Source organism: Nannospalax galili, unplaced genomic scaffold (genome assembly GCF_000622305.1).
Source record: "Nannospalax galili isolate Female #2095 unplaced genomic scaffold, S.galili_v1.0 scaffold336, whole genome shotgun sequence".
NCBI lineage: Eukaryota > Metazoa > Chordata > Mammalia > Rodentia > Spalacidae > Nannospalax > Nannospalax galili.
Window position 1 is genome coordinate 5,450,486 of NW_008343385.1, and position 26,265 is coordinate 5,476,750.

General features: G+C 39.8%; 1 protein-coding gene across 3 annotated transcripts in view; it reads right to left on the bottom strand.

The window, feature by feature from the left end:
* Window positions 1-26,265, bottom strand: part of Peli2 (pellino E3 ubiquitin protein ligase family member 2) — a 171,746-nt gene that overhangs the window by 14,842 nt on the left and 130,639 nt on the right. For 2 of the 3 annotated variants that reach the window (XM_029566675.1, XM_008839530.2), the window contains one exon: window positions 7,560-7,661. The exons of the other annotated variant lie outside the window; for it this stretch is intronic. In XM_029566675.1, the coding sequence (XP_029422535.1) occupies window positions 7,560-7,661 (102 nt within the window). The remainder of the gene's footprint in view (window positions 1-7,559; window positions 7,662-26,265) is intronic. 3 annotated transcript variants of the gene reach the window in all.

Consider the following 26,265-nt stretch of genomic DNA (forward strand, 5'->3'; position numbering starts at 1 on the left):
CTACTGTCCCAATGCAGTTTGCTGTGCCAGTCATTGTGGTTATTAGGCCTTAAAGCTGGGGCTGGACCCTTGACCGATGTTCTCCCTTAGCAGCTTGCACAGTCACTGCCTTTTCTAACCTGAGTTTAAGGTGCTTTTCTCTTAAAAAATCTGGAGTTTTCAGCTACGAAATCCAGAGGTAGGTAGGTACAAATCACTATTTCTTCTTTGTGTGCATTTGTAGTATATGTGTGTTTGTGTGTATTTGTGTATATATGGGCATGTGTAGGGCATGTATTTATGTGTGTGGATGTGTGTGTGTTGGTGTAAGTCAACATGGGTAGACAGTGACCAGAAGCCAATGTTGATGCCTTTCTCAGACACTCTCTGACTTATCTTTTTCAAGAATTGACATTTGGGGCTAAAGAGATGGTTCACTGGCTGCTCTTACAGAGGACCCGGGGGTTCAGTTCCCAGGACTCACATGGCAGCTCACAGCCATCAGTAACTCCAGTTTCAGGGGACTTTACTGATTGAACCATCTCCCTGGCCCACAAATCAGTATTTCTCAAGCCCATGGTTTATGTACCCTGGAGGGTCCCATAGACTCTGAACTGTCAAGGGGTCCAAGTCCATTAGGCCCAAGTTTCTTCCCTAATAAAATAAAGATGCCAAAGATGGCCCTGCACTCCAATGTGAAGAGCTCTGTGGAGATGGCGCTAGTGACCAGCACTGCTGGTGCTGCAGTACAAGTCCACGCAGCGTACCACACTCCTCACTGCCATGCACTTGCAGGTTAAAAAAGAAATCCATTAATTTTACTAAACCTTGAGTCTTTTACTACTCTGACAAAATACAGCACTTGAGAGCTAATATCAGGAAGCTGAAAAAAATCCAACTAAACTTTCAGTTCATTCTGCAGAGATGAGAAGGAGCAGTGTACCATGTGAGAGGGATGCACAGCAGATACGCACTGTCTGAATGCTCTGTGACTGTGGGAAGTACTGCTGGACTGTCCTCACAGGGGCTCTCTGTCCCACTCTGGCCGCACTTGACTTACTCCATGTGCTACCAGAGCAAGTGGTTTACTTTAGGGGTAGGAAAAAAGATCAGCGACAACTGTAAAAGAGTCACAATCACCCTCTTATTACTAAGAATCCTTTCTAGCGACACGTAGTACAGTCTTTTAAATGGAAAAATGCAGGATTTTTCTGAGCATTAAAAATTATAAAGTTCCATAAAATATCAACAGGGAATATATGTAATTTTTTTTCTAAGTTTTTTTGAGAATTTCAGACATGAGTACTGTCTTTACATCATTTCCACCCCTCCCTCTCCTGCACAATTCCTTACTTAGGAAGAGGTTTTCTTTGGCAGAGGGAGAGAACATTTAAAAGGTAACATAATACAATGGCACGGAGAGCAAAATCCCAATTAATATTTGGTCCAAGTAAAATAAATCTTACTTTTGAGTTCAAACTGGCATTAAAATAACTAAGTCCATATTTATGACGCCTGCCATCAGTCCATGGCACCAGTCTGTCTAGAATTGTTTCAGTGTCACATGAGGCCCAAATCGAAGCATCAGCTATCTTTCTGCTTGGTCCTTTCCTCAGAGGTAGCTGCCTTACCAGTGTTTTATTTAATAATACTAATTTAACAATATATTCAATATTAATATAATAGCATTCTTGCCTATATTTAATACCATGACTTAATTATTTAATACTTAGTATTAAGTAATCTTAACTGAATACAAAGTAACAGTAGAGTTCAATATACATAATGATTTTAATATCTGATCCACTTAGTATGTTTCTTGTTTTCTGAGTCTGTATATGGAGCTTTCCCTTCTGCTATGCTCCACAGCCTTGCAGGACTCCAGTGCACACTATTCCTCTGAAATGGTTCCCTACTGAAGGACTTTTGTTATTTCTTAAACAAGGCTTTAAGCAAGAACTTCATACAATGTCACTTTGCACATGTGGAAGGATATCCCTATGATAAATCTGTAGAAAGAGAAGTTCTCGTTTATAAAGACCAGAGCTGAGTCAAAGCATATTTTTTTCAAAGCATATATTTTTCACAACCGTTTCCAAATCTACCTCACAGGGGTTATATCAATTTCAAGTGTGTAGGAGAGTTATCTATTTTCCTCTATCTTTGACAAGTTTTTCGAATTTTTCTAATCTGGTAACTGAAAATAATATTCCTAGCCTATGTAATTTTAATTCATATTTTTTTATAAAGTAAGTGAAGTGCAGCACATTTTATTATTTTAAAGAGATTTAACTTTTTAATGAAAATCTGTTAAAATTCTTTACTGATATTCTATTCAACTGTATGTATTTTTCTCAGTGATTTCCAGAAGTACCTTATATTTTGGGGACATTAACTGACTGTAACATGAACTGCAAACAATATTTCCCCATTTGTCAGTTACTTTTTATTTCTTTTTAATATTTTACTTATTATATTTTTTTATTTTATGTGTATACATGTATTGCCTGCATGTAGATAAGTGCACCAGTGTCGTGCAATGTCTGTGGAGGACAGAAGAGACTGTCGGATCCCTTGGAATTGGAGTTACGGACAGCTGTTAGTTGCCATGTGGGTGCTGGGATCTGAACCCGTGTCTTCTGAAAGAACAGTCAGTGTTCTTATCTGCTGAGCCATCTCTCCAGCGCCCCCCCTTTCTTTTTATTATATTTCAGCTACAAAGAAATTTACCTAAAGTACAAAATTTATAATTTCTTTTCTTTTTTGGTCTTTTTGAGAAAGGCTCTCCCTGTAACCCCAGCTGTCCTGGAACTCACTATGTAGACCAGGCTGGCCTTGAGCTCACAGAGATCCACCTGCCTCTGCCTCCCGAGTGCTGGGATTAAATGCATGCACCACCATGCCCGGCTATAATTTCTTTTATGGTTTATAGGGTTTGTTTCAGAATTCAAAAGTTCTAACTTGAGACTGTGAAGAAAGGGGAACTCTTATCCACTGATGGTGGCAGTACAAATTACTGAAGCTCCTATGGAAATAAGTGTGGAGATTCCTCAAAGAGCTCAAAATTGATCTACCATATGACTCAGCCATACCACTTGTGGGCATATACCCAAAAGACTCTATAACCTACTATAGAAATACCTGTTCATCCATGTTCATTACTGCCCATTTCATAATAGCTAGAAACTGGAAACAACCTAGATGTCCATCAACTGATAATGAAGGCATGGAACATGGATATTAAGGAATATTATTCAGCTCTTAAAAAAAGGCCAGAACTATGATATTCACAGGTAAATGGATGGAACTGGAGACAATCATCCTGAGTGAGGTAATCCAGACCCAGAAAGATAAACATCGCATGTTCTCTCTCATAGCTGGACGCTAGCTTTGAAATCTCAGATATGTATGCTTCAATTTGAAATCCTGGAGAGATCAAGGAACTAATAAACTTCCATGAGTGGGTGGATGAGGAGGCTTACTGGGACGGGTGGTAGAATGTAGTGATATGAAGGGAAAAGGGGAACACTGGAGTAGGAAGGGTCAAATGGGGTGGGGAATGGGAGGGCAGGGCAGAGGAGGGAGTGTGAGGAGAGATAAGTAATATTAAAGACCTTTAGAAAAACTCATATGGAAACCTACCCCTATAGAAGCTTCTTAAAGTATATACATATACATTATAAAAAAGAGATTAAAAGGAGTTGTAACCATGGGATATTACCCATTCTAAACATCATGGGCTAACAAAACAAAACATTAATCCCAGGAATGGACTCCCACTCTAAAAGCTGTTGACCAGGAGTCCCAAAGACCCTCAAACACTATTGGCCATTGCTGCTACTCTTGGTTACCCACCAGAACTTGAAGGTAAGACCCTATTGCTGAAGACACACATACATGAACTATAGAAAAAACAAAGGGAAATCAAGCTGGTGCTGACTTCAGAGTCTCATCTCTACTGGCTAGCTTTCAGTGTTGGAAGGTGCTATGCATACTCCCAGAAGGAAAAAGGAACCATCAACCTTACCTAGCTGTGAATCCTGTGAACTACAACAACAACTGACCTGGCAAAATATGCTAAGAGGGGCATGAATATTATGGGAATAACCAACCACTCTCTAATTGGATTTAAGGTCCACTTCCTAGGATGGAGTCCATACTTGACACTGATATGAAACAGGAGCCTGAGGCAGACAGGATACAAGGCATAGGGTAGAGCCCAATACTGGTTTTCTACTATAGAGTTGTCGCATTAAATTGATTCCTAATGACTTATTGCTATATCCATAGATTGATGCACCTCTTAACTCCCACTGAAGTCAGTCTCCTTAAGCAACAGATGGAGATTAAAATAGAAACTCACAATTGGCCAATGTGCAGAGAATAAAAAGCTGCAGAGTGCTTACCTCTGAGTAGGGCACCTATATCAAACTTCTGCCTCCCAAGGCTCAGGGATCATTTTGGAAGCGGGGATAGAGAGTTTTTAAGAGCCAGAAGTGGTGGATGACCACGAGGAAGTAAGAGATGTCTAGACTGCTAGTCAGTTACTCACATGAACTCAGCTCAATAGTGGCAGTATGTGTAAGTCCTGTGTATGTTCAAACCAGACAAAATCCCAGCATAGTCATGGGGAAGTAGATAAGAAACCCCAACCCAACCTAAGGAACTTTTGATAACCGATGGCTGCTGGGAGGGGGAGAGACAGTTTTTTCAAAGATGGGACTCTTGGTAGTTTAATCAGGCTCCAGTAGATGAACCCACACTGAAGGGCATTTGGGGACACAAATTAGACTCTACAGGTCTTATTATACCTATAATAGAGAACATTAAATTGGGTGGGAGGCAGTACGGGGAAGATTAATGATGGGGGAGGATACAAATAGCATCAAATTGAATTGTGTGAAAATTGCAAAAATTCTATAATAAATAAAAATTAAAAAGGAAGTTCTACTTTGAATTTACATAATAATTATTAATTTAAAAAATCTTTGGGCTGGGTGTGGTGGTGCATGCCTTTAATCCCAGCACTAGAGAGGCAGAGGTAGGCGGATCCCTATGAGATCAAGTTCAGCCTAATCTACATAGTGCGTTGCAGGCAAGCTGGGGCTACAGGGCTACCCTATCTCAAAACAAAACAAAACAAAACAAAACAAAACACAAAAAACCCAACCAACCCAAACCAAACACAAAACAAAACAAACCTAAAAAGCCCCAAACTTTGAAAATTTTAGCCTGTTTGGATTTTTTTTTTTATAGTGTAAGGTGTTGAAACACTTTTTCTCCCAGATGTCTATTTACAAACATTTTTGCTGTTTTCACTTGCAGATATACTAAAAAAAAAAAAAAAAAAAAAAAAAAAAAAAAAGAAGAAGAACCAAGGATTGAGAGAGAATACTTTTTTCCAAAATTTCAGAGACAGTTTACAGCAAGAGGCAAATTCTGATTTAGGCTGGTTCTTCTTTCCAGTCGGAGGTGCTGAGGTTCATGTCCACTATGGATATTTTAAAGCGTGACATAGGTTTTTATTTCTTTTTTGATGAGAGGAACTGATGCAGGTGGTTCAGGTTAGGAATGTACTCCATGATACTAAAGAAAATAGTCCAAAAGAGCCACAATGCTGCTTTCCAGGCCTGTTTTTCTTTCTTAGGTGCGTGTGTATGTGTACACAGAAAAAGAGACATTTATACTGGGCATATGCTTTATTTTCTCTTACTTTACTGTATTTCCATAAAGAATCACGTGAGGGCCATATCTTGTATTTAAATATACCTGACTATACCTACTCTTGCTTTGCTAGAAGTATGCATTTGCTCATTTTTCTTTTGGAAATTTAACACTGTATGTGCTGGTTAGTTTTGTCAAATTGACCCAAAACTAGAGTCACCTGGGAAGAAGAAAGCTCAGTTGAGGAACTGTCTCCATTGAAATGGCCAGTGGGGAGGTCTTTGAGGCATTTTCTTAATTACTAATTGAAGGAGGAGGACCCAGACATGGTCAGTGATGCTATCCCTAGACAGGTGGACCTCTGCTGTATAAGAACAGTAGACAAACAAGCCAGGAAGCAGTGTTCCTCCACAGTGTCTGCTTCAGTTCCTGCCTCTAGGTTCCTGCCTTGAGTTAGTGTCTTGGCTTCCCTTGCTAATGGACCATAGACTGTAAGTCAAATAAATCTTTTCCCCACTGAGTTGCTTTCGGTCACGGTGTTTATCACAGCAACAGGAACGTAATTAGGGCACTGTACCAAATATCTTAATGGTTAAGCCATTTTTCATATTCTTTAATTATGCATAAAATACTTTGTGGCAGAATCTTTGTGCTTTAAATTAATAGTACACAGCACCATTACTTTATTTGTATTTATTGACCTTTTAAAATATGTTTACTGGCTACATATATTTCTTCTTTTTACAACTGCATATGCTTTGTTCCTTGCTCATTTTTAGAGGTTTGGGAAACATGATTAATATAGTAAGGATATCGGACTTTTATTTTATCATTTTGATTTGTAGCCTGAGGTCCCTACTTTACCTTTCAAGTTTCTGATATTTAGAAAAAAGCTCCATTTTAAATAATAAAATCAATTCCTTCTTTTGCTAATTAATCTTTCCCCACTCTAAGAACATGATTTCACCTATATTTTGCTATTCATTTTTTTACATGTTAACACTTACTCTGTCTAGAATTTAACTCTCCATATGGAAATGCAAAGCCTCAACTTCTCAACTTATATTTGCTTTTCCTCTTTGTGATTCTAAATTTAAATTTTCTGCTGTGTCTTACATATGGGATCTTGGATGTATTTTCTAATTCTTTTCTTCTTTTTAGTTTCATTGATTGATGATTTTCCCCTATTTCTTTTCCTATGGCATATTTCTAGAATCTCTATTATACACCAGCAACTCTTCCTGAACTTGTCCTATACTTTCTTAATTACAGTCATAAAAAAGCTTTCTGAGAGGCAGGTGTGGTGGCGCATGCCTTTAATCCCAGCACTTGGGAGGCAGAGGCAGGCAGATCTCTGTGAGTTCAAGGCCAGCTGGAGCTACAGGGAGACCCTGCTTCAAAAAGACACACACACACAAAAAAGCTTCCTGAGATAAACCTTTAGTATTTCAGTCTTTTGACTGTCCTCCTTTCTCTTCTTAAAATTTAATAATGAAAGCACTTAAGCTTTACTTTTTCTAGAAGAGAGTAAGGTGTCACATGAGTTTTGTCATACAATGTTCCCACAGTTATTTCGGGAAGACCTCTAATTTTTTGGACTTCTTTGATTTGTGTTAGCACATTTTAAAAACTATGTTTGTTTTAAAAGTAGTTGGCTTTAAAATTTTTATATCTATTGTCAAAGCCTATTTTTATTGCATCAAGATACGAGAATATGGTCTTGTAATTTCTTTTTACCTTTGTAGTATACAGGATTTTCTTATTCTTTCAAAAAACAAATAGAAATTTTATATTATTCTCAGCTCTTCCCCCCCAGACATGACTGAACAGGAGTAGGATGGATATTCTGATTACATGCCACAATATACAAGAAAGGGGCAATGCAATAAAGTTCCCATTAAAAAAAGAAGCGTTACCTGAAACATGTCGGTATCTTTATCATGTGTGTACTCGACTACCACAGTCTGATTCCTTGACAAAGTATAGGATATGCTGTGTTGACCTTTGCAGCTGATAGCCTGATCATAAAAGAAAAGAAGAAAACCTCATTAAGTCTCATCTTAACAACCTGCCATGATTCTGTTTATAGTTCAGAGTTCTCTCTCTCCCAGGAAAACCCAGCAGAGGCCAACATCCTCCTAATGGTCAGAGCCTGTTCCTGCTCTCTGCCTTCCAAACCACAGAGGAGCCAGAAGGTACAATTTAGGGATACTTTATCATATAGTCTATGACAGAGTAAACAATATCCTAACTGAAAAAAGTTATTTTATTTGTAACACTTGATTTAAGCATACTGCCAGAAAAATATGTACTTTCCCCACATCACCTAAAATTAAGCAATGGAGTGTTTAGACTACAGTGATTTCTTTAAACCTTTAAAGTTTCTTTCATACAACAGGTATACTAGTAACATTTTGTAATATTACTTTCCTTGCATTATAGAGATCATAAGCCTAGTGAGTCACTGAAAAAACTATCAGCACTCTACAAAGATGTCTACGTGACACTGTAATATTCCAACCCCTGATAGCTATATCATCACTGTGTTTTACATCTCATTTATCTCTTGCATAAGAAGCTTCTGGACACATATATTTAACATCTTAAAAACTAAAACAGCTGCATCCAGTAGCAAACTCCTTCACTACCTGACAGGTGAAGGCAGGAGGATCGTGAGTTTATTTATTTATTTATTGGTCTTTTTGAGAAAGGGTCTCCCTGTAGCCCGAGCTGTCCTGGAACTCACACTGTAGACCAGGCTGGCCTTGAACTCACAGAGATCTGCCTGCCTCTGCCTCCCAAGTGCTGGGACTACAGGCGTGCGCTACCACGCCCGGCTGGATTGTGAGTTTAAGTTCAGCCTGGGCAACACAGTGAGGGCCTCCTCCAAAAAAGGACCAACTCAGTTATATTTTGTTGTTTTTAGACTAAAAAAGTTAATATTCTTTTTCCAATAATCTAGAAATAGTAAAACAACATATTGCTCATATTTTTCCCATAATGTTATGTTTGAACACATTGTTAAGTTGTGGTCAAATACTTTTAGTATTTCTAAATTAACAAAGAAATTGATTTGAATTGTACTCCAAATTATTTCAATTACATTTTCTCCAGTACTTTATCTTCATTTCTACTCTTTTACTTTAAAATAAATAAAACTTTAATAACTTTCTATTAAACATTGATTAAATGAAGGCACTGTGTGAAGACTGAGAGCCTTCAGAAGTAGCTGGACACACAGGGCATGCTAATGAAATGTGCTCTGAGTACTTACAGCTGACTACTGTCATTTGCTCAGAGCAATAAACAGTACAGCATTCCAAATCATCTTTGAAGTGAGCCTGGTGAATCTCATGATTATTTAATAATTTCCACTGAGGAACTTCATCATTGAACTGAGCTTTTATTTAACATGTTTTATTAAGATAATTCAGGTACTAAAGGTAACATCTTTAATATGGCCAGGAATCTGAAAAATGCTTTTTACTCAGCTCCACTGACAAACACAATCTTCCAACTTTTTACTGGTCTGAGTCAGCTAAATTCTATCTTAATGTGAATAATATTCTATTTAAGTCAAATCAAAGTTACTTCACTAGTTTGGAAGACTTGAAGACTTGATTTAGTCATATTGTCAAAGAAATGCCTACTTTGTGTGTGTGTGTGTGTGTGTGAGAGTGTGTAGTGTGTCCGTCCACAGGTCTGCATGTGGAGGTTAGAGGTTGCCATTGTTTTCCTCTATCAATCACCATTTTTTTTTTCCTAATGGGGTTTCTCACCAAACCTGGAGTTTGTTATTTCAGCTAAACTGGCCAGCAAGCTCCAGGGATCTACCTGTCCCTACCCACCTCTTCCCAAGCTGGGGTTACTGATGTGTGCCTCCGTGCTGGCTTTTACCTAGGATCCAAAGTTAGGTCAATACTGAGCCATCTCCCCAACCTGAAGTGCATACTTTCTCTGTATTTCTTAACCTCAGTGATATAATTTTTAGACTAACGAATTAAAAAAGTTTTAATTTATTTCATGCACCAGGTATATGGATAGTTTGTTGTATTATTTTTCCTAGGTTAGAGAGATTATAAATATAGGGAAAGTCATTGTAAAACTTGTCAGTGTCCCTAATAAATGTTCTAACCAATGATTGCTGGTGTGACATTACTTGAAAGTCAAATTACTAAAGACTACTTCCAATTTAAGATAGGTAGATGTGGTAGGCATGCTAATTAGCTTATTGCAGCAATCATTTCATAATGTGTGTATATATCACACCACCATGTTGTATATCTTGAAAATTTTCTAATTTTTGCTTTCATTATAAGCCTGGGCAAAATCAATTATAAAAAAATAGATGGATATTTATTTTTAAATAGTGGAAAAAGTAGTTCAGTAAAAAAATTCCCAAACACAAAATAATCAGTCCGTGTTACTTACAAAATAATTTATTTTTAGGTTCCATGCAAGTGTCTGTCACATTTAAGACTAATTCAATTTACCATTATGTCAATTCTAACAGATCCTTCTTGGCAACATATATTATAAATAACAATGCCTGTGGTTACCTGCATGAAGACTTAACAAGAGACACACAGAAAACCTTTGAAAAAGAAATACATTTGTATATGCTGGTCCCTTCTTAAGCAGTTTCTCACAGTTCCTTAATGGGCAGAGACCTGTGTGGACCCTGGACATGCCTGGGATGGTAACTTGCAAGGCCAGTTCCTCATGCTCAAAACACTGTACTTTAAAACTGTCACAAACTTTGTTTTCATGACATGCTTGCTAGTCTTAACATTTTCGGCTGGAAAACTGCTCTCAGGAGACTTACTCATGCTGGGTCCTAGCTCTGCCCTGCGCAGGTGCCCTGGAGACATCTCCCAATACCACCTGGGGAGGCACCTGAGGCTGCCACTCTGTAGGTGTCAAGCTGAACCCAAAAGCCTATGTAAGAAATGAAAAACGCTACTTCCGAGGATCAGACTGCCTTGTACAGAAACTGCCACAATGATGATGAGCCTTGCCCAAGCCCCACAATAGTAAAGGGGGACTGGAAGTTTGAGGCCTTGAATGCCTGGTCTAAGACATTTTGAATGCTGATCCATTTAACAAAAAATTATTATTTTTAACTTCTTGCCAGTTATGTTGCTAAACAGCAATGACTTGAGTGAATGGTTCTGTAGTAGGAGAACATGTTTTCTGCGTTTTTTGTGGGGGTCGGGTCTGAGGGTTCTTCAAGTTTATAGACTTGTAAACAAATACAGCTCCAGCCTGCAGAATTTTCCTCTCCTCATAAACCTATGTGGGCACATGTAAGGGTGCTGAAAGGATGGAGTCACACAAATGACATTCAAGGGAGTGTGACATTGGTGTGTACATGCATATGTATCCGAGTTTCAAATGAAACGAAGTGGAATTTGTTTTCCTCAAAATGACACTAAATTTGCCTGTTACTTCACACTCTTTGGAACATAACATCTCAAGGGTTTAACAATACCTCTTGATTAGAAATCCTGGGTGATGACTACTACACAACTGCAGGGCGCAGAGCAGCGAGACTCGGAATACAGTTGTTTCTGGGAGCTTACCTTGCCCAGTCTCCTGTGGCACAATGCTTGGCACTGTCTCTGACTCTTAGAAGGGAGGCCAAAGACTTGTGGTGGCATGCTGAAGGACCCTTTCCCATCTGATTTCCAGTGTTCCTAGAAGTGCCCTGAAAGCCCTGTTTGGGTATCTAGTCCCCACTGCATCATCCATGGAACCCAAGGAGGAAGAGCCTGGTGATTAGATGAACTGGAGGCAAGGGATGTTCGTCTTATTCTACCTCCTGGGGAGAGGCTGGTACCTCCCCTCCCATCATCTGATGGGTAGCTCCAGGACAAGCTTCAGGCTCTACTCTAGGAGCCATGACTCCTTTTTCTTTGGAGCCTCCCAAGAAGCACAATCTGGGCTTCTGTTCTCAAAGCCTTCTGAATGATGGCTACATGGCTACCATCACACTCTTTAACAAGGCCTGGCCAGCTAAGGGCAGGCTGCCTGGACAATCATCTGTGTGTTTCAGACAATATTATTTTCAGCAACTTTAACTGTTCATTCTAATAGGTAATTTAATATCTTAGTCCATTACAAATTTAAATAAATGACTATAAAAAATGCTACAGAAAGGACTTGATAAAATATAGAAAACACATGTACTGGCCTTGCATAGCAGTTATTATCTAACAAAAGCATTCTGTGACAAGGTGTACTGCTATAGAAACTTAAAAAAATGTTTGTTTTTTTTTTTGAGGCAGGGTCTCCCTGTAGCCCCAGTTGGCCTGGAACTTACTATGTTGACCAGGCTGGCCTTGATCTCACAAAGACCCGCCTGTCTCTACCTCCCAAGTGCTGGGATTAAAGGTTCAAGAGTCACCACTCCTGGCTTGCAGCAAAGACTAACGAACAGTTTGAGGCTAAGTCTGAATGAAGACAATGAATCAGCTCTTTTTTGGTCAAAATCAACTTTTGATCAGTGTGTTTGTGGTGGAAGTACCTTTGCAGGCAACTGGATGAGTTTGCTCGACTATGAGGCAGCCTGATGCAACAGCTCAAAGATTTTCCATCTGAGCAGAGTATACGTTGTGATGCTAAGCAGTGGTGTGGGTACCACAGGGTCTCAAGGACATCTAGACACAGAACAGCAGCCCTCCTTGAGGCCACTGGCATGACACGTGAAACTGTACTGCCTCACTGCAACATCCACTGACAGTCCTCCAATAATCACCTGAAACTTACTCATGCCAAAGCAGCTCTCTCATTATAAGCACTTGGTTTATTCTTATGAGATTCAACTTCACATGCACTTTAGGAAAAGAGGACATGACCACAAGTGGGAACTGCAAAGATCAACTTGGCTAATGGATTTTGATGTTGAGGAAACCCACACTGAATTCAGCTTGAATTCCAGTCCAGAGACTCATCAATTAGAATCAAATGGCACCCCTTTTCTGATTCTTCAGTTGCTACTTTAATTGACCAAAAAGGAAGTTGATGCCAGCAGCTCCGATCTCCCTGCATTCCAGGCACAGGGAATGCCCTGCAACCTGTGCTTTCCTTCCTCACATGCAAAGCTGTGCGTATGCACCACATCAGGACTCAAGGAGTTTTCCATCAACTCCTTATAGCCCATCACATGTGCTCTGGAGATGACTATTCTCTCTGTCTTTAAATACATGTTAGGTATTGACTATATTAATTAAGAGATAATCCTGGTATGACAAGCATGTTTTTCCAGAACTAATGACTTTTATGTCAGGATGACAAGTATAATTAGGCAATAAATCCTCAATCAGTCTGGTTCAAACTGCTACAGGGAAGATGAGGTCTTTGCCATCCATGTCAATTTATATATAAAATATGTATGAGTACTATTTCTAAAGGGAGGAGGTAGCTAAAGGAATTCTCAATTTATGCTGCATGCACACACACTTTCAAATATTCCGTCTTTCAAGGAACTATATTTCAGAGTCGTGCCTGAGCCATGGCTATGATAAAAAAGTCACAGAATGCTAACTTGAGTTTAATCAAAAGCAACAGCATTTCCTACTAAATCAAAATGATAAGCCTATTTGGTAGCAGCAATGGTTTTGAACTTGGCATTGGGCCACTCTTGTTCCCATCCAGCTTACTGAGATATTTCATAAGCCTTGGTAGAGAACCTACACAGTGCTAGACAGTAGCAAGGACACACATAGTCAAACACAGAGGCTAGAGGGTAAGAATAGAAGTATCTGTTTCTAATTTATGGTCACTTCTAGCTACAAGGACACTGGATTTGGCTGCTGGTACTGGTCACAAGAGATGACCTGATGCTGATACGGTTCAGAAGACACAACAACCAAGGGGTGTAGCCAAAGATTAAAAAAAAAAAAAAAGATCAAATTTAGGTGTTTCCTGAGTATTTATCCCTATGAATTCTACCACTTCCAGTTACTTAGGTCTCCATCTAGTTCATCACAAAGTGCTGAGCAAGTGGAAGGCTCACTGTTATGGTTACTACTGTCAACTTAACAGGACCTAGAATTACCTTGGAGACAAGCCTCTGGGCACACCTGTGGGGAGTTATCTAGGTTAGCTTAACTGAGGTGGGAGATTTACCTTAATGGTGGACAGCACCATCCCATGGGCTGGGCTCTTGGACCAAATAAAAGAAAGCAAGTTGAGTATGATCATTTCACCTCTCTCTGCTTCCTGTGGATGCAATATAACCCGCTGCCTCCAGCTCATACTATCATGATTTCCCTGCAAGATGGACTATACCCCAGAACTGTGAGCCAAAACAAACCCCTATTTTCATAAGTTGCTTCTGTCAAGTATTTTGTAACAGTAACAAGAAAAGTCAGTAACATGGAAGATTGGTCCTGAGAAGAGGGGCTGTTGATGTGAAAAATCTGACCATGTAGTTCTTAGGTCTTTGAGAACAGTTTGTGGGAAGAATGTGCAAGAGTTTGGAACTTTGAGCTAGTAGAGCTCTAAAATGCTGTGAACATAGTTTACTGGGCCACTCTGGTGAAGCTGGAGGATAAGGCAGCTAAGAGAAATACAGAAAGTAGAGGCAAAGCTCATAAGGTTTCAGAGGGGAACAAGCATGCCATCACAAACTAGACTAGCAGTCATTCAGGATATATTATGGCAATGAATCTGACTGCACTCTTCCTGCATCCTGAAAACTTGTGAGGTTGAACTTAAAAGTAATAGACTGATGTGTTTAATGGCAGAAATTTCAAGGCAGGATAGCATTCAGTCTGTGGCATGACTAGTACTCACCACTTATATCCAGGTCTATAGTGAGAAAGAGTAATGAATGCTCATGCTCAACTAGCTTTCTCCTTTTTATACAGTGTGTAGGACCCCAGCCCAGAGAATGGTATCACTTCAACCTACAAATGGGGTAAGCCTTCCCACCCTAATTAACCAATCAAGATAATCCCTCTAAGACATGTCCAGAGATTTGTCTCTCAGGTGATTTTAGATCCTGTCCAGATGACAATCAATATAAATCATCACACTCACATTCAAGCTTGTATGGATGACTTATTTCATGGCACTTCCAAATATTCAAAGTTAATCTAATGTGCAAGTTCCACTTGCATTTTCCCTTTTCTCTGGGAAAGTCAGGATGCAGTGTAGTTTTCCAACATGGAGATGCTGAGACTTGGATACATCATCTGTACACATGACCACGCTCCCATTACCAAGCACAGACTGTGCATCGGTGACCATAGGTGAAAGCCCATTTTTAATCATGACTTGCAAAGTTCTACTGCCTTTTAGAGACATCTCTGTACCCTCACTCCATGTAGCAGCTCCTGCCAGAGCAGAAAGGATGAATAAGGATTAGGTCCTGAGAGCTCCATACCCATGGGACAGAGTAACACTGAGATCCAGCTATCAGAACCACTAGCCACCCCAGGGTTTCATACTGCAACAAAATTCACCCATGGTCAACTGAGCAAGGGTAAGGGGGCCACATTCATCTGGTAAGAGGTGGAGGAAATGGCTCTAAGACTCATTTTTTAAGATAGCAGTACATCTGCTGTTCAACATTTTATGGTTCTAGACATGAACAAAGAAGAGCACAGCAAGAAAGGAAGATGCATTTCTGTGAAACGCCAAGTGTTTCAAGGAAACCTAAGCAACACTTCTTCACTACTGTATATGGTAAGACACACAAACAAGCTGGGAGTAAGAGCAAAGGAAGAGTGTGCTAACTATAGCAGAAAAATATTTAATTAGTCAACAGAGAGTACCTTAAAGGATGTATGTGACTCTATCTGCTACAATTCCTTCTCCATGAACATATGAGGGACTCCTCCCAGGAGTTTACTGAAAGAGTGGACCCTAATAAATATGAATCATAAATAAAAATAAAGCATCTTGCAAATTACTTCTCTGAATTAATATATTTCATTCTTCAATAATTCCACCTATGGACTGCTCTTTTAATAATGTTTTAATGGGCAAAACAAGTTTCCAAAAATCACTGGGAAAAAGCACTCAGGCATTCTTGATACACGGAGTTGGTAGTAAAGGCAAGCCCTATTTGTTGGCCTGATCAGGCAAATTTCCAGATACTATAAATTGGATGTGACATAAATTGATTTTATACTAAGATACTCAAAGACCTATCATATAATTATTTTAATATGGAGGCCAGTTTATCAGCTGTCCAACCAAGCCCTCAAGTACTGATAAAGACTGAAATTTACTCTTGTACCAAATAAAACAACATTTAAAACCCTAGTGATTATTAATAATGATAGGAGCAAATGGCCTCACTCAAAAGATGTAAGAAAGAAGGGGCAAGTTCAATCTTTTCCCTCGGTTGAATATTGTTTGTAAACTCAGACTGTATTTAAAATTTGTCCATCTGCTAAAGAATTTTGTTTTCTTTAAGGAATCAGTTAAGTCTACAATTCTACTTATATAGAACCATGAAAATATTTCTGAAAGACAACATGTATCTTGGCAGTTGGCATTTTCAGGTTACTGAGCTAGACTCATAAATTAAAATCTTAATACATAAAATTTGGAGTAAGACAAGGTCTGTTTGTCTTATAAGTACCTGTCACCATGTGAAACTGTTCAAAAATGATTTTGGGGCAAGCCTGGGCATGCCATTACCACTGAGGCCTAAGTAAATACAACTTTGTTTTTAGAGACAGGGTCTCCTGTAGCCCATGGTGGGTTCAAACTCCAAGGCAGTTGAGGCTGGCTTGGAACACCTGATCCTCCATCTCTACTTCCCAAGTACTGGAATTACAGGCATGTGCTACCCAACCCATTGAACTGAAGTTCTTAGAAGGTTCAGTGTTAGCTTGGTGTCCTCATGGCAGAGTCTCAACCTACCTCCTAACCTGGAAAGTATTACCTAGGACTATGGAAAGCCTCAGTACACATGGAAAATACTAGAGCACTGTACCCAACACATAATTATTACTATAGTCACTTATGATGATTAGGATCACATTTATAATCTTTAGCAGATAATTTGATACTTAATTTTGGGTGGGCATTAAAAATTAAAAGCCATGTCCTAATAAATATCCAGGTATTCTTTTTGCATATAAGGAAATACATATATGGAGAATTCCCAGAAATAAAATTCTTGGATCAAATGACAGATGGCATATGTACTTTCCAATTTTAAAAATTATCAAATTAGTTTTCATAGAAGTTATACATTCTCACTTCTCCTCATGAGTGTATGTTCCTTCCATTCTCACCAAAATAGGAAGTTAATTCATGCTACAATCTTTACCTATTGCTATGCAAGCAATGGTCTCATTACACTTGTAATCAGCATTTCTATTATGAATAAGGCTAAGCACATTTTTAGAATGCTTAAGGGTTATCTTTTGCTTTATTATGAACTGTCTTCCTTAGCTTAATCATGCTGCAGACATCACTTTAGTACTGTCTGCGAGGCCTCTTACACAGATTAGCAAACGTCCCAGCATCCTGGATACAGCTTATCCAGCACATGCTTTTCTCTGTAAGGCACATCATGGCTTTCTTACACTTAGGAACATTTGGTAGCGCTTCAACACTATGCTTTAGGGCCACTTTTATCAGTGAAATCATCAAGAAAAAAAGCACAAAAATGAAAAAGCTTGACACCCAATAGACCATACAAAGAATACTTGTCCACAAGAGAACTGAAGCAAACTGCAGGGCTGGGATTTGTGGGACCCTGGTGGGATGTCTGCAACAAATCACTCAATTTTTTTGGTATTCTGCACATGTCTACATGTGAATGCAAAGAGGACAGGATATCAATTTGGGGATTACAAATAAATTTTAGCAAATAGGTGAATTTGTAAATACAGAGTCCTCAAATAATGAAAATCAACTACAGTTTTACATTTTCTATCTATTGTAAATTCTATTATAAAAGTATTCTTAAAACATTGTTTCAGAACATCTGTAATTTTCATGATTTGTTCTTTGCCTTATTTTCTGTATTTTATATGATTACTTAGAAAAGGGTATATTTCTGTTCTTGAATACTTTTCTCTCTACAACTATAAAAACAGGGCTGTATCCATTAACCTTCCACTAAGAACAATGACAAGAACAGTTTTATTTTCTTTCTACCACCCTATTGCATATACTTTTGTTTTTATATCGTTTATTATTGATTGCTCTTTTTCTGTTTTTTCAACCAGTAATAAGGCCCAAAATTTGCATGTTGTTTTACTGTATGCTACAGCCAGTATACACAAAGTAGCTATAATCTTGTGAAACAGAAATCCATGAAAATTCAGAGAGGTAGTTGTTAAAGACTGACGAGTAGAAGATTGTGTGTTATGGCACATGTATTAACAGGGATGCCTTGGTACAGGCTTCAAATTTAGATCTCTTGAATATTCACTGGTTCATGAAAAGTGACTTAAGTAAACCTCTGAAAGGTCAGACTACAAAAAGGAGACTTTCATGGGATCTGAAGGGATCTGTGCTTGAAGACACTCCAGTCAACAAGAGGGTCATGTTGATCGTTCTGCAGACAGAACTGTTTCAAGTCTGCAGCTGCCTGGGAAATCTTCTTCATGACAGCGACATTGGAGGAACCGGACATGGTGCACTCGAAAGCTGGGCCAAGCCATCCGTTCGTCTGTGGGCAGGGTGGCAGGTCACCTGGCTTTTGTTTTGAGACAGGTTCTTGTGATATAGCCTGGCTGACTTGGTACTTGCTGTGTAGCCCAAGTTGGCCTTGAACTCATGGCAATTCTCTTGCCCCAGCCTCCTAAGTACTGGGATTACAGGAATGCACCCTCATGCCCAGCTTGCTTGTCTGCCTTGTGTGTATGTGTGTGGTAGTGGTAGACATCAGGTGCCTTCCTCAATTGCTTTCCACCTTCTGTGCTGAAGCAGGGCATTTTACTTGAACCCATAGCTCACTGATTCCTCTAGCCAGCTGGCTCTGGAGATCCTCTATCTCTACTTCCTGTGTTCTGGGCTGTAGGGCAAGTCATCACACCCACCTGGCATTTGCATGTGTGCTAGGGATGTAAACTGCAGTTCTCATGCTTGCATGGCAAACACATTACCTGCTGAGCCATCTCCCCAGTCACTTAATCGCCTTTTAACTTTTGATTATACATTCCTGCGATAATTGATAACTTTTGCCTCCTACGATAGGATCTGAGGCCACAGACATGCACACATTACCTCTTTCCTTTTCTCCCCTTCCTTACCCACCTTTTATTATTTCTATCATTTCTACATTTCTGACTCATAATCCACTCTATTCTGCAGCAACCATTTCCTTCTTTGTTTCTGTCCCACAGAACAATGGTCCCTTTGCAGTAGGTTTTTCATTTACCTCTTTTTGGGGAGCTCAAATTTGTCTTCCGGTAATTTCTTCAGTAAAGGGACATCAAACATTCTATATCCTGAGTTTTTAAAAGCTTATTCATACTTGTCTAGAGGGTCAATACTTAACAGAAATTTGGAAGTGAGTCACAAAGTCTTGAGTCACTGGTTCATGAAAGCCCAGAGCATTGGTGCCGTCTTCCAGTTTCCAGTGTACCGTATCAAAACCATTTTATTAATTTTTAACCCCACGTCTATTTCATATTGCATCTGAAAGGGTTTGTGTGAAATCCTATTCGTGACTTTTACACACTGATCAGAATTACATCCTACCAGCCCACTACATTTGTGTAGGAATAGTTCTTTTATTAACCTAGTGCACTTTCTGTGTGGACAGTCATACCATTAATGAAAGCCGTATTACTTCGTCTGCCCCCAATCCTCAAATCATCATCTTTTCCCATACTGTACAATATTCCTAGGAGCTTTGGTACAATGTTAAATGAAACTGGCAAAGACAAACATTCCTAATAACTCCTAGTCAAATGAGAGAAGATAGTCACTATTGAGAATGTCTACCTATATGTTTTTCATAGCTATCCTAAGTTAAGGAGGTTTCTTCTATTTCTAGTTTGAGACACTTTATGATCAACATTTAACTTATCAAATACTTTTTGTGTATTGAGATGATCATATAGCTTTCATTTTTCTTTACAACTTTTTTGCAGTGCTGAGGACAGAACTCACTGCCTTGTGCATGCTAGGCAAGAGTTCTATCACCAAGCTATATCCTCAGCCCTTGATGCTTTGATCCATGGTCTCAATATTCAAGGTCACTCTGGTCTTGAGCTCACTTTGTGGCCCAGGCTGATCTTGAACTTGAGAGCTTCCTACTTTGACTTCCCTAGTGCTGGGATTAGAGGCCTGTATTACCACACCAGGCTGTAGCTTTCTTTTCAGCCTGTAGACAAGACGAGTTACATTGGGTAAGTTTTGGATGGTGTATCATCCTTGCATTCCCAGGATAAAGTAGAACCTTCAAGGTTTCCTTTCCTTCCTGCAGCTACTGCCATACATTTTATTCTTGCATATATTGTAAGCCCCACAAATCACTGTTAATTTGTCCTTAAACAGTCAACTACTGTTTAAAGACATCAAAAGGAAGAAACATCTTTTCTATTTAGCCTGGTTTTTAAAATCATGTCTGTTACTCAATACTTTGTGTAAATCCAAATTTCCATCTGTTAAACTTTTTCCTTCTGTCTGAAATTTGTTAGCATTTCTGTTGTGTAGGTCTGCTGGTGGTAACTATTTTTAGATTTCATTTTTCTGAAATAAAAGCTTCATTTCTCTTTTGGTTCTGAAAGACTTTACACTAGACACAGAACTTAGGCTCACAGTCTCCTCCAATACTTTGAAGCGGTTGGTCCGGGAGCCTGTGCCTTGCAGCTTTTCTGTGAGGTGCTGTTTGTCGGTCTGCTTCATCATTATCTGTGCTCTATGCAGACTGCCTCTTTTCCCTTCAGACGCTTTTTCAGATTTTATTACTGCTTTTCAGCAATTTGTGATGTGCATTACTATGGTATTCTTTGATGTTTCTTTTTAGGGCTCATATTCATCTTTAGGATTCTTGGAGCATAGCCACCATTTTCATCAGTTTGGAAGCACTCTCTAGACACCCCCAATTTCTCTTCCAGGACCAAATGCACACACTTGGGCAAGCTAGTATTTTTCTGCAGGATGGCGGCTCTTTCAGTTCTTGTCAGCGGACTTTCCTCTCTGGCTTCACATGAGTGCCTCTTACTGCTGTATTTTCAACTTCACTGTTCATACTCTGCTTGTTTTTAGTGTGCACGAGGATCCCTTTTCACTTTCAGGGTTTCACTTGGGTCTTCTTGAACAAGTTTCTGTCATCAACAGGCATTTTCCCTCTATTCCTGTGATCACAGGGACACTATCAGTAGCAGGTGCTTTAGCTTTCTTGTCTTTAACTCATCTGTAACTTCTGGCTTGAGTCTCCTGATCCCTCCTGTATAGGTCACATTTTACTGCTTTTATACATCCATTTCTTGTAACTTCTCATTGGATGCAGGCATTGTTCATTTCACGTTTCTGAGTGCTGGGTTTAGTTCAGGGTGTTGGGCTTGTTCTGGCAGGCAGCTAAGTTTCCTCAGATCAGTTAGTTTTTATCTCTTGAAGCTTGCTCCTTTCAACTTTGTTCAGGCAAGTCGAGGACACACTGATCTGGGGTAATTTACTCATTACCTGGGTGATATTCTTCTGCAGACTCTATCCTATTTCTCTCATACTATGTGGTCTTTCCACTATGCAGGTGGAAACGTGAACTAATCTCAGCTCTGTGTGTGTAGGCCTGTCGCCTCTGGCAGTGGAGTTGCTCCCTACACACAGCAAAGCAGCAGGCTCAGGAGGCATCCTCTGCAGCTGTTTAAGCTCTGTCTGTGCAGAGCTCCCTCGACTCTGATCCTCTCCTTCACATATTCCAGCTGTTGTCTGTTCATCTCAGTGAGATCACAAGCTGCTTGGGTCATTACTGCGCAACGTCTGGAAACTGCCTTTGGGCAACTAAGACTCTTCCCATTTATTTATTTCCCTCCTCTCAGGGACTACAGTTTTGAGGGACCTGGCACCCAGTGTCTGCAGCCAGGGGAATGTATGGACTCTTTCTCTAATACACACACACACACACACACACGCACACACACACACACACACACACACACACACACACACACACACACACACCATGCCTGGCTCTAAATTTTAATCTTAAACAATTTAATTTACTGAATTACTATACTCCTGATAATGTCATATATTAAGTCCCAATTCAATTCATTTCTAATTGTCTTATTTTTTCTGAGCATTTAATAGAGACTAACATTTGTTATTTGACTGGCTTATTGTCTTTTTCTCAGCCCACAATGGAATGTGACCTCAGAGGGTAAGATGATTTTCTATCCTTTTTTTTTTTTTTTTACTCCATATATCTCTAGCACCTGAAATAATCCCTGGTTCACAGATAGAGATTACTTAACTGTAGATATGTATTGTGTGACTTGGTAGGTAGACCTCTCTCACAAAATAGAAAATATACTTGTTATAAAGCCAATTTTGATTGAAATTGTATCCTATGTGTTCCTGATGCCCACCATGTATTACCAAAATAGGGCCCCACACAGGAAAAAAACAAGCATTAAAAAAAAAGATAAACATTAATGAAAAAAGATCACCACATATACCCTAGTGCAACATTATCAACATAATAATATTCAACATTGTGGGATCCTGTGTAGCTGTTCAAATAGCTGGCACCTTTGGCATGCATGTACTAGTAGGAATCTGAAGGTGGTCTACTTAACACAGATGCGTTCTCCAAAGCCATCATTTCAAAGGTGTGACCCATATTCATCACAACATAAAGGAGGAGGGGAAAGTTGTCTGAAGTCTACCAAGAAGATCTTCAGTTAAGACATTATAGGCTAGGTTAACAGAATTTCTTTCTACATATTAGTTGATTTTTCAATTTTTAAAGTTTTATAATTTCTAACTATAGTTTGTATTATGTACAAAAACATATTTAGGGGCTGGAGAGAGGGCTCAGCAATTAAGAGCACTGGGTGCTCTTTCAAAGGACTGGCGTTCAGTTCCCAGCATCCACATGGCGGCTAACAATGGTCCCTAACTCCAGTTCCAGAGGATCTGATGCCCTCTTTGGGTATTGCATGAGATGGGTGCACTTATTATATGAAGGCAATACACTCAAACACATAAAATAATAAATATTTTAAAAAAGAAAACAGATTTAATCTCTACAAAAATTGCAAAACAAATGCAGCTCCTAAGATTACACTTCTAATCAGATGTGGATGCACTCTCCTCAAAATCACAGCTCACTTCTTACATTTCTATTTTAAAGTGAGTATCTTGCTGTCTTGCCTAACCGAAACCGACTTCATCACGATCATCAACATTATGCTACAGGTTAAATGTATTTTTCCATAAGCAATTTTATAGTTTCTCTCAATGTTCCTTGAGCTGAAAAGTAGCAAAGTAACAGTGCTGTAGACACTATAGGTACTCCAGCAAAGACAACATCTCACTAATGAACAGCACAGAAACATGTCTGCTCTGGGAAGTCTACAACAGTAGCATGTGCCATTATCTGTGAAAATAATTTTAAAGGCATGAGTCCTTTTTCTTCAAGTCTGGCTGCTGTTATGGTACTCTCTGCTGTGATAACTCTTCACTGTCTACAAACTGTCAACAGTGGAGAGCACACCTGGCACAGAGAGTGTTCCGTAAGTGTTGGCTGGACAATTACTGAAGCACAACACCCTATTTCCCCAATACTCTCGGGCCTGAGATATCATCATCTGTCACTATTCTCAAACTGTAAGCTGACTAATAGTTCTCAAAAACGTACCCCATAATCCATTTATGTCTCACTGTGAAAAGAAAAGAATTACGGTGCACATGCTTGTGATGCCTCGGGCTGTCATGTCAATCTAGATGAGAGCACAGGGCGAATGTAAGGGGAACAACTAAAACGTCATGTGACTGCTCTTGGTGTCCTGATACGTTAGGCTAGCTTCAAACAGCTAACACAGCTAACATTTTACAGTTTGCTTTCTGTCATTTATGCTTAGATGCTTCTTTCCACAATTGTTGCTGTCAAAAACTTAAGCTTTGGATTTTGTTTCTGTCTACACACTGAAAAGGCTGCAGGGTATGGTGAAACTAAGTGTGTGGTCATGCAGGTAGGCACACAGCAACTCTAAGTATACACCAGCTCTTAGAACACAGGCCTGTCACTTCACCTTCTACACCACAACAGTCGGCACGGCAGCTTAACTGTATGCCATCTCATAGAACCGATGCAACGAGAGTACGCAGCAGAAATTACTAGTGCTTGACTAAAATCACTCAACCTGCACATACTGCTGGGTTCTCAACTGAAGAGAATCAATAACCACCCTGATTACTTCACAGGATTGCTGCAGGGCTAAAATGAAATGAGGAAATAAACTTGGCTTTCAAAGTTCAAAATATTATACATATTTTGCCCCTATCTTTTTCAGAGAAAAATTCCAACTGTGACTAGAAAGCTAAGTATGAGAAGCAGCAGTCAGATTGGGTTTCTGCAGGCACCTCTGTCAATAGCCCTCCCAGGCCTAAGTATTGGCTTACCTGCTTTGGGGGTGTGGACAGCTAAAATTGGCTAATGACAACTCACAGCTGAACCCTCCTCCAGAGAACTTTTCCTTGGTACACCCACTCCAGAAAGCCTATAAGAGGCTATTCTTCCGGTGAGGCAGACTGCAGAGCTGAAAACAGCCCCTGCCTCAAGATAGGGCCACTGCATCTATCCATACCTCAGAGCACCCTGGGTGAGCAGGTTAAGCTAGGCTAGGGCTAAGAGCTTCTTCCCTGCTTCCTTTCCACATTCCTCACGGCTTCCTCCTGTCCGCACATCCTTAGTGAACTACTTTCACAGGCTTGGCTTCTTAGCCACTGATCTAAGCACTGCTAGTATATATCTTCTACAGCTGAAGTAGCTGACTGATGTCTGACGACAATCAGCAAAGGGAAATATTTCCACCATGGCCCAGGATTTCATGAGCAGTCCAGTGCATCTGCTGGTGCTGCATGAGTCCAGCCAGTGCTGACTTGATGTCAAGTTTAGGCAGAGAAGCTGGTATCACAGGAGGGAAAGGATAGAGCTCCATTTGGAGCATTCTCAGCAAAGACAGGATGTCCCAAACCTATAGGTAAAGGGACTCCAGTCCCTTGGAGAATACCAGAGAAACCCTCCTTCCTCTCTGGGCAAAACATTTCTCTTTTCTCAGGGTCAAAAACGTCCCCAAACCACTTTCTCCAAAATGATAAGACTGTATGACTCTGGTTGGCTCTCAATGGTCCTTTGGTGAATGATGTGGTCAAACCACAGTCAAAGCGAGCAGCAATGGAGGGAATGCACTCCTCTCATCATCCTTTCTGGCCCTGAGCCTCTGACTTCTCACAGCAGTGACTACATGGGTCGCATACTTTGCTGGTCATATGCTTCCTCAGCTGTCATTTAACTCTCTGGTATCCATCTCCATGTTGCCTCCTCAAGGGACCAGGAGCTCCCTACTTGTAGTTCACAAGTATATCTAGAGCCCCTGCTCTATGCCTGGTAACATGTTTAGCTCTGAGGCTGTAAGACTCTCAAGTTAGGGACACTTGCTGTTCCTAAGTTACTCACGTAAGGGCATTGTTCTGAAAAGACTGTTCCAGGAGTATGTGATGAATGCTTCTTGCAAGAGCTTTAGAAGGGTTCCAGGAAGAAGCTGTCCTTGAACTGGATTCAGAGGTGGCAGGAAGTTGATGGGAGGAAACGCTACCGAGGGAGAGGAAGCTTTCAATGATGAGACAGAATGAGCAACACTGTGACCAGGGCTCCTAGGCAAATGTGTGACACACGTAAAGAATTTCAAACAAAACGGGTCAATTATCTGCCTGGGAACTTGGCTTTACTCTTCATGCTGTCTGTATGGCAGCTTGGTACACAGTAAGTGCTCGATATTGCGTGGATTTCAGTGAACATTAATTCCCTTAAGTTCAGAATTCTCAGGCATGAATTTTCAGAAGATATTCACATCAATCTTTTGAGGACCATGAGCACTTATGAGCATCAAATCACACAGTCCGTCTCCCAAAGCCAAGCCTCAGTAGCACCGGTGCAAACCTCAGTGAGAGGCCTGACAGGAAAGCCAGTGCATTTTTACTGCTTGAACTGATCAGGAACCACATGGAGCAAAAGCCAAGACCCCTCTTGGAGGGCTCGGGACACCAAGGGCAGCACGTTGACTGCTTTTCTCCACACAGTGCAAGGCCCATAGGTCCTAGTGAAGTCAGTTTAAAATTTCTGTTCTTCAATTCTTTCCACTGAAAAACAGAAAGGAATGGAAATAGGAATGGAAATCTGTATTTTCCTAGAGTTCTTGAAAAGTTCAAATGAGGTGGTTGTTCAAATCTCTAAAACCCTCAAAATAAACAAAAAGGTGCAAACAATGTTATTTACTATGTTAAATGAAGCCACATATTTGGTTGGCTCTATGATTTGTTCACTGCATAATAAAAGTTAGCAGAACAGCCACTGAAAATTATTTTGTGCTCTATTTAAAATTTATGCCACTACTTTTAATGGTTTAAATTAATCCAATCTTCTGAAAATACATTCAACTGATTGTACTACAGCTGATCTTGCTAAAA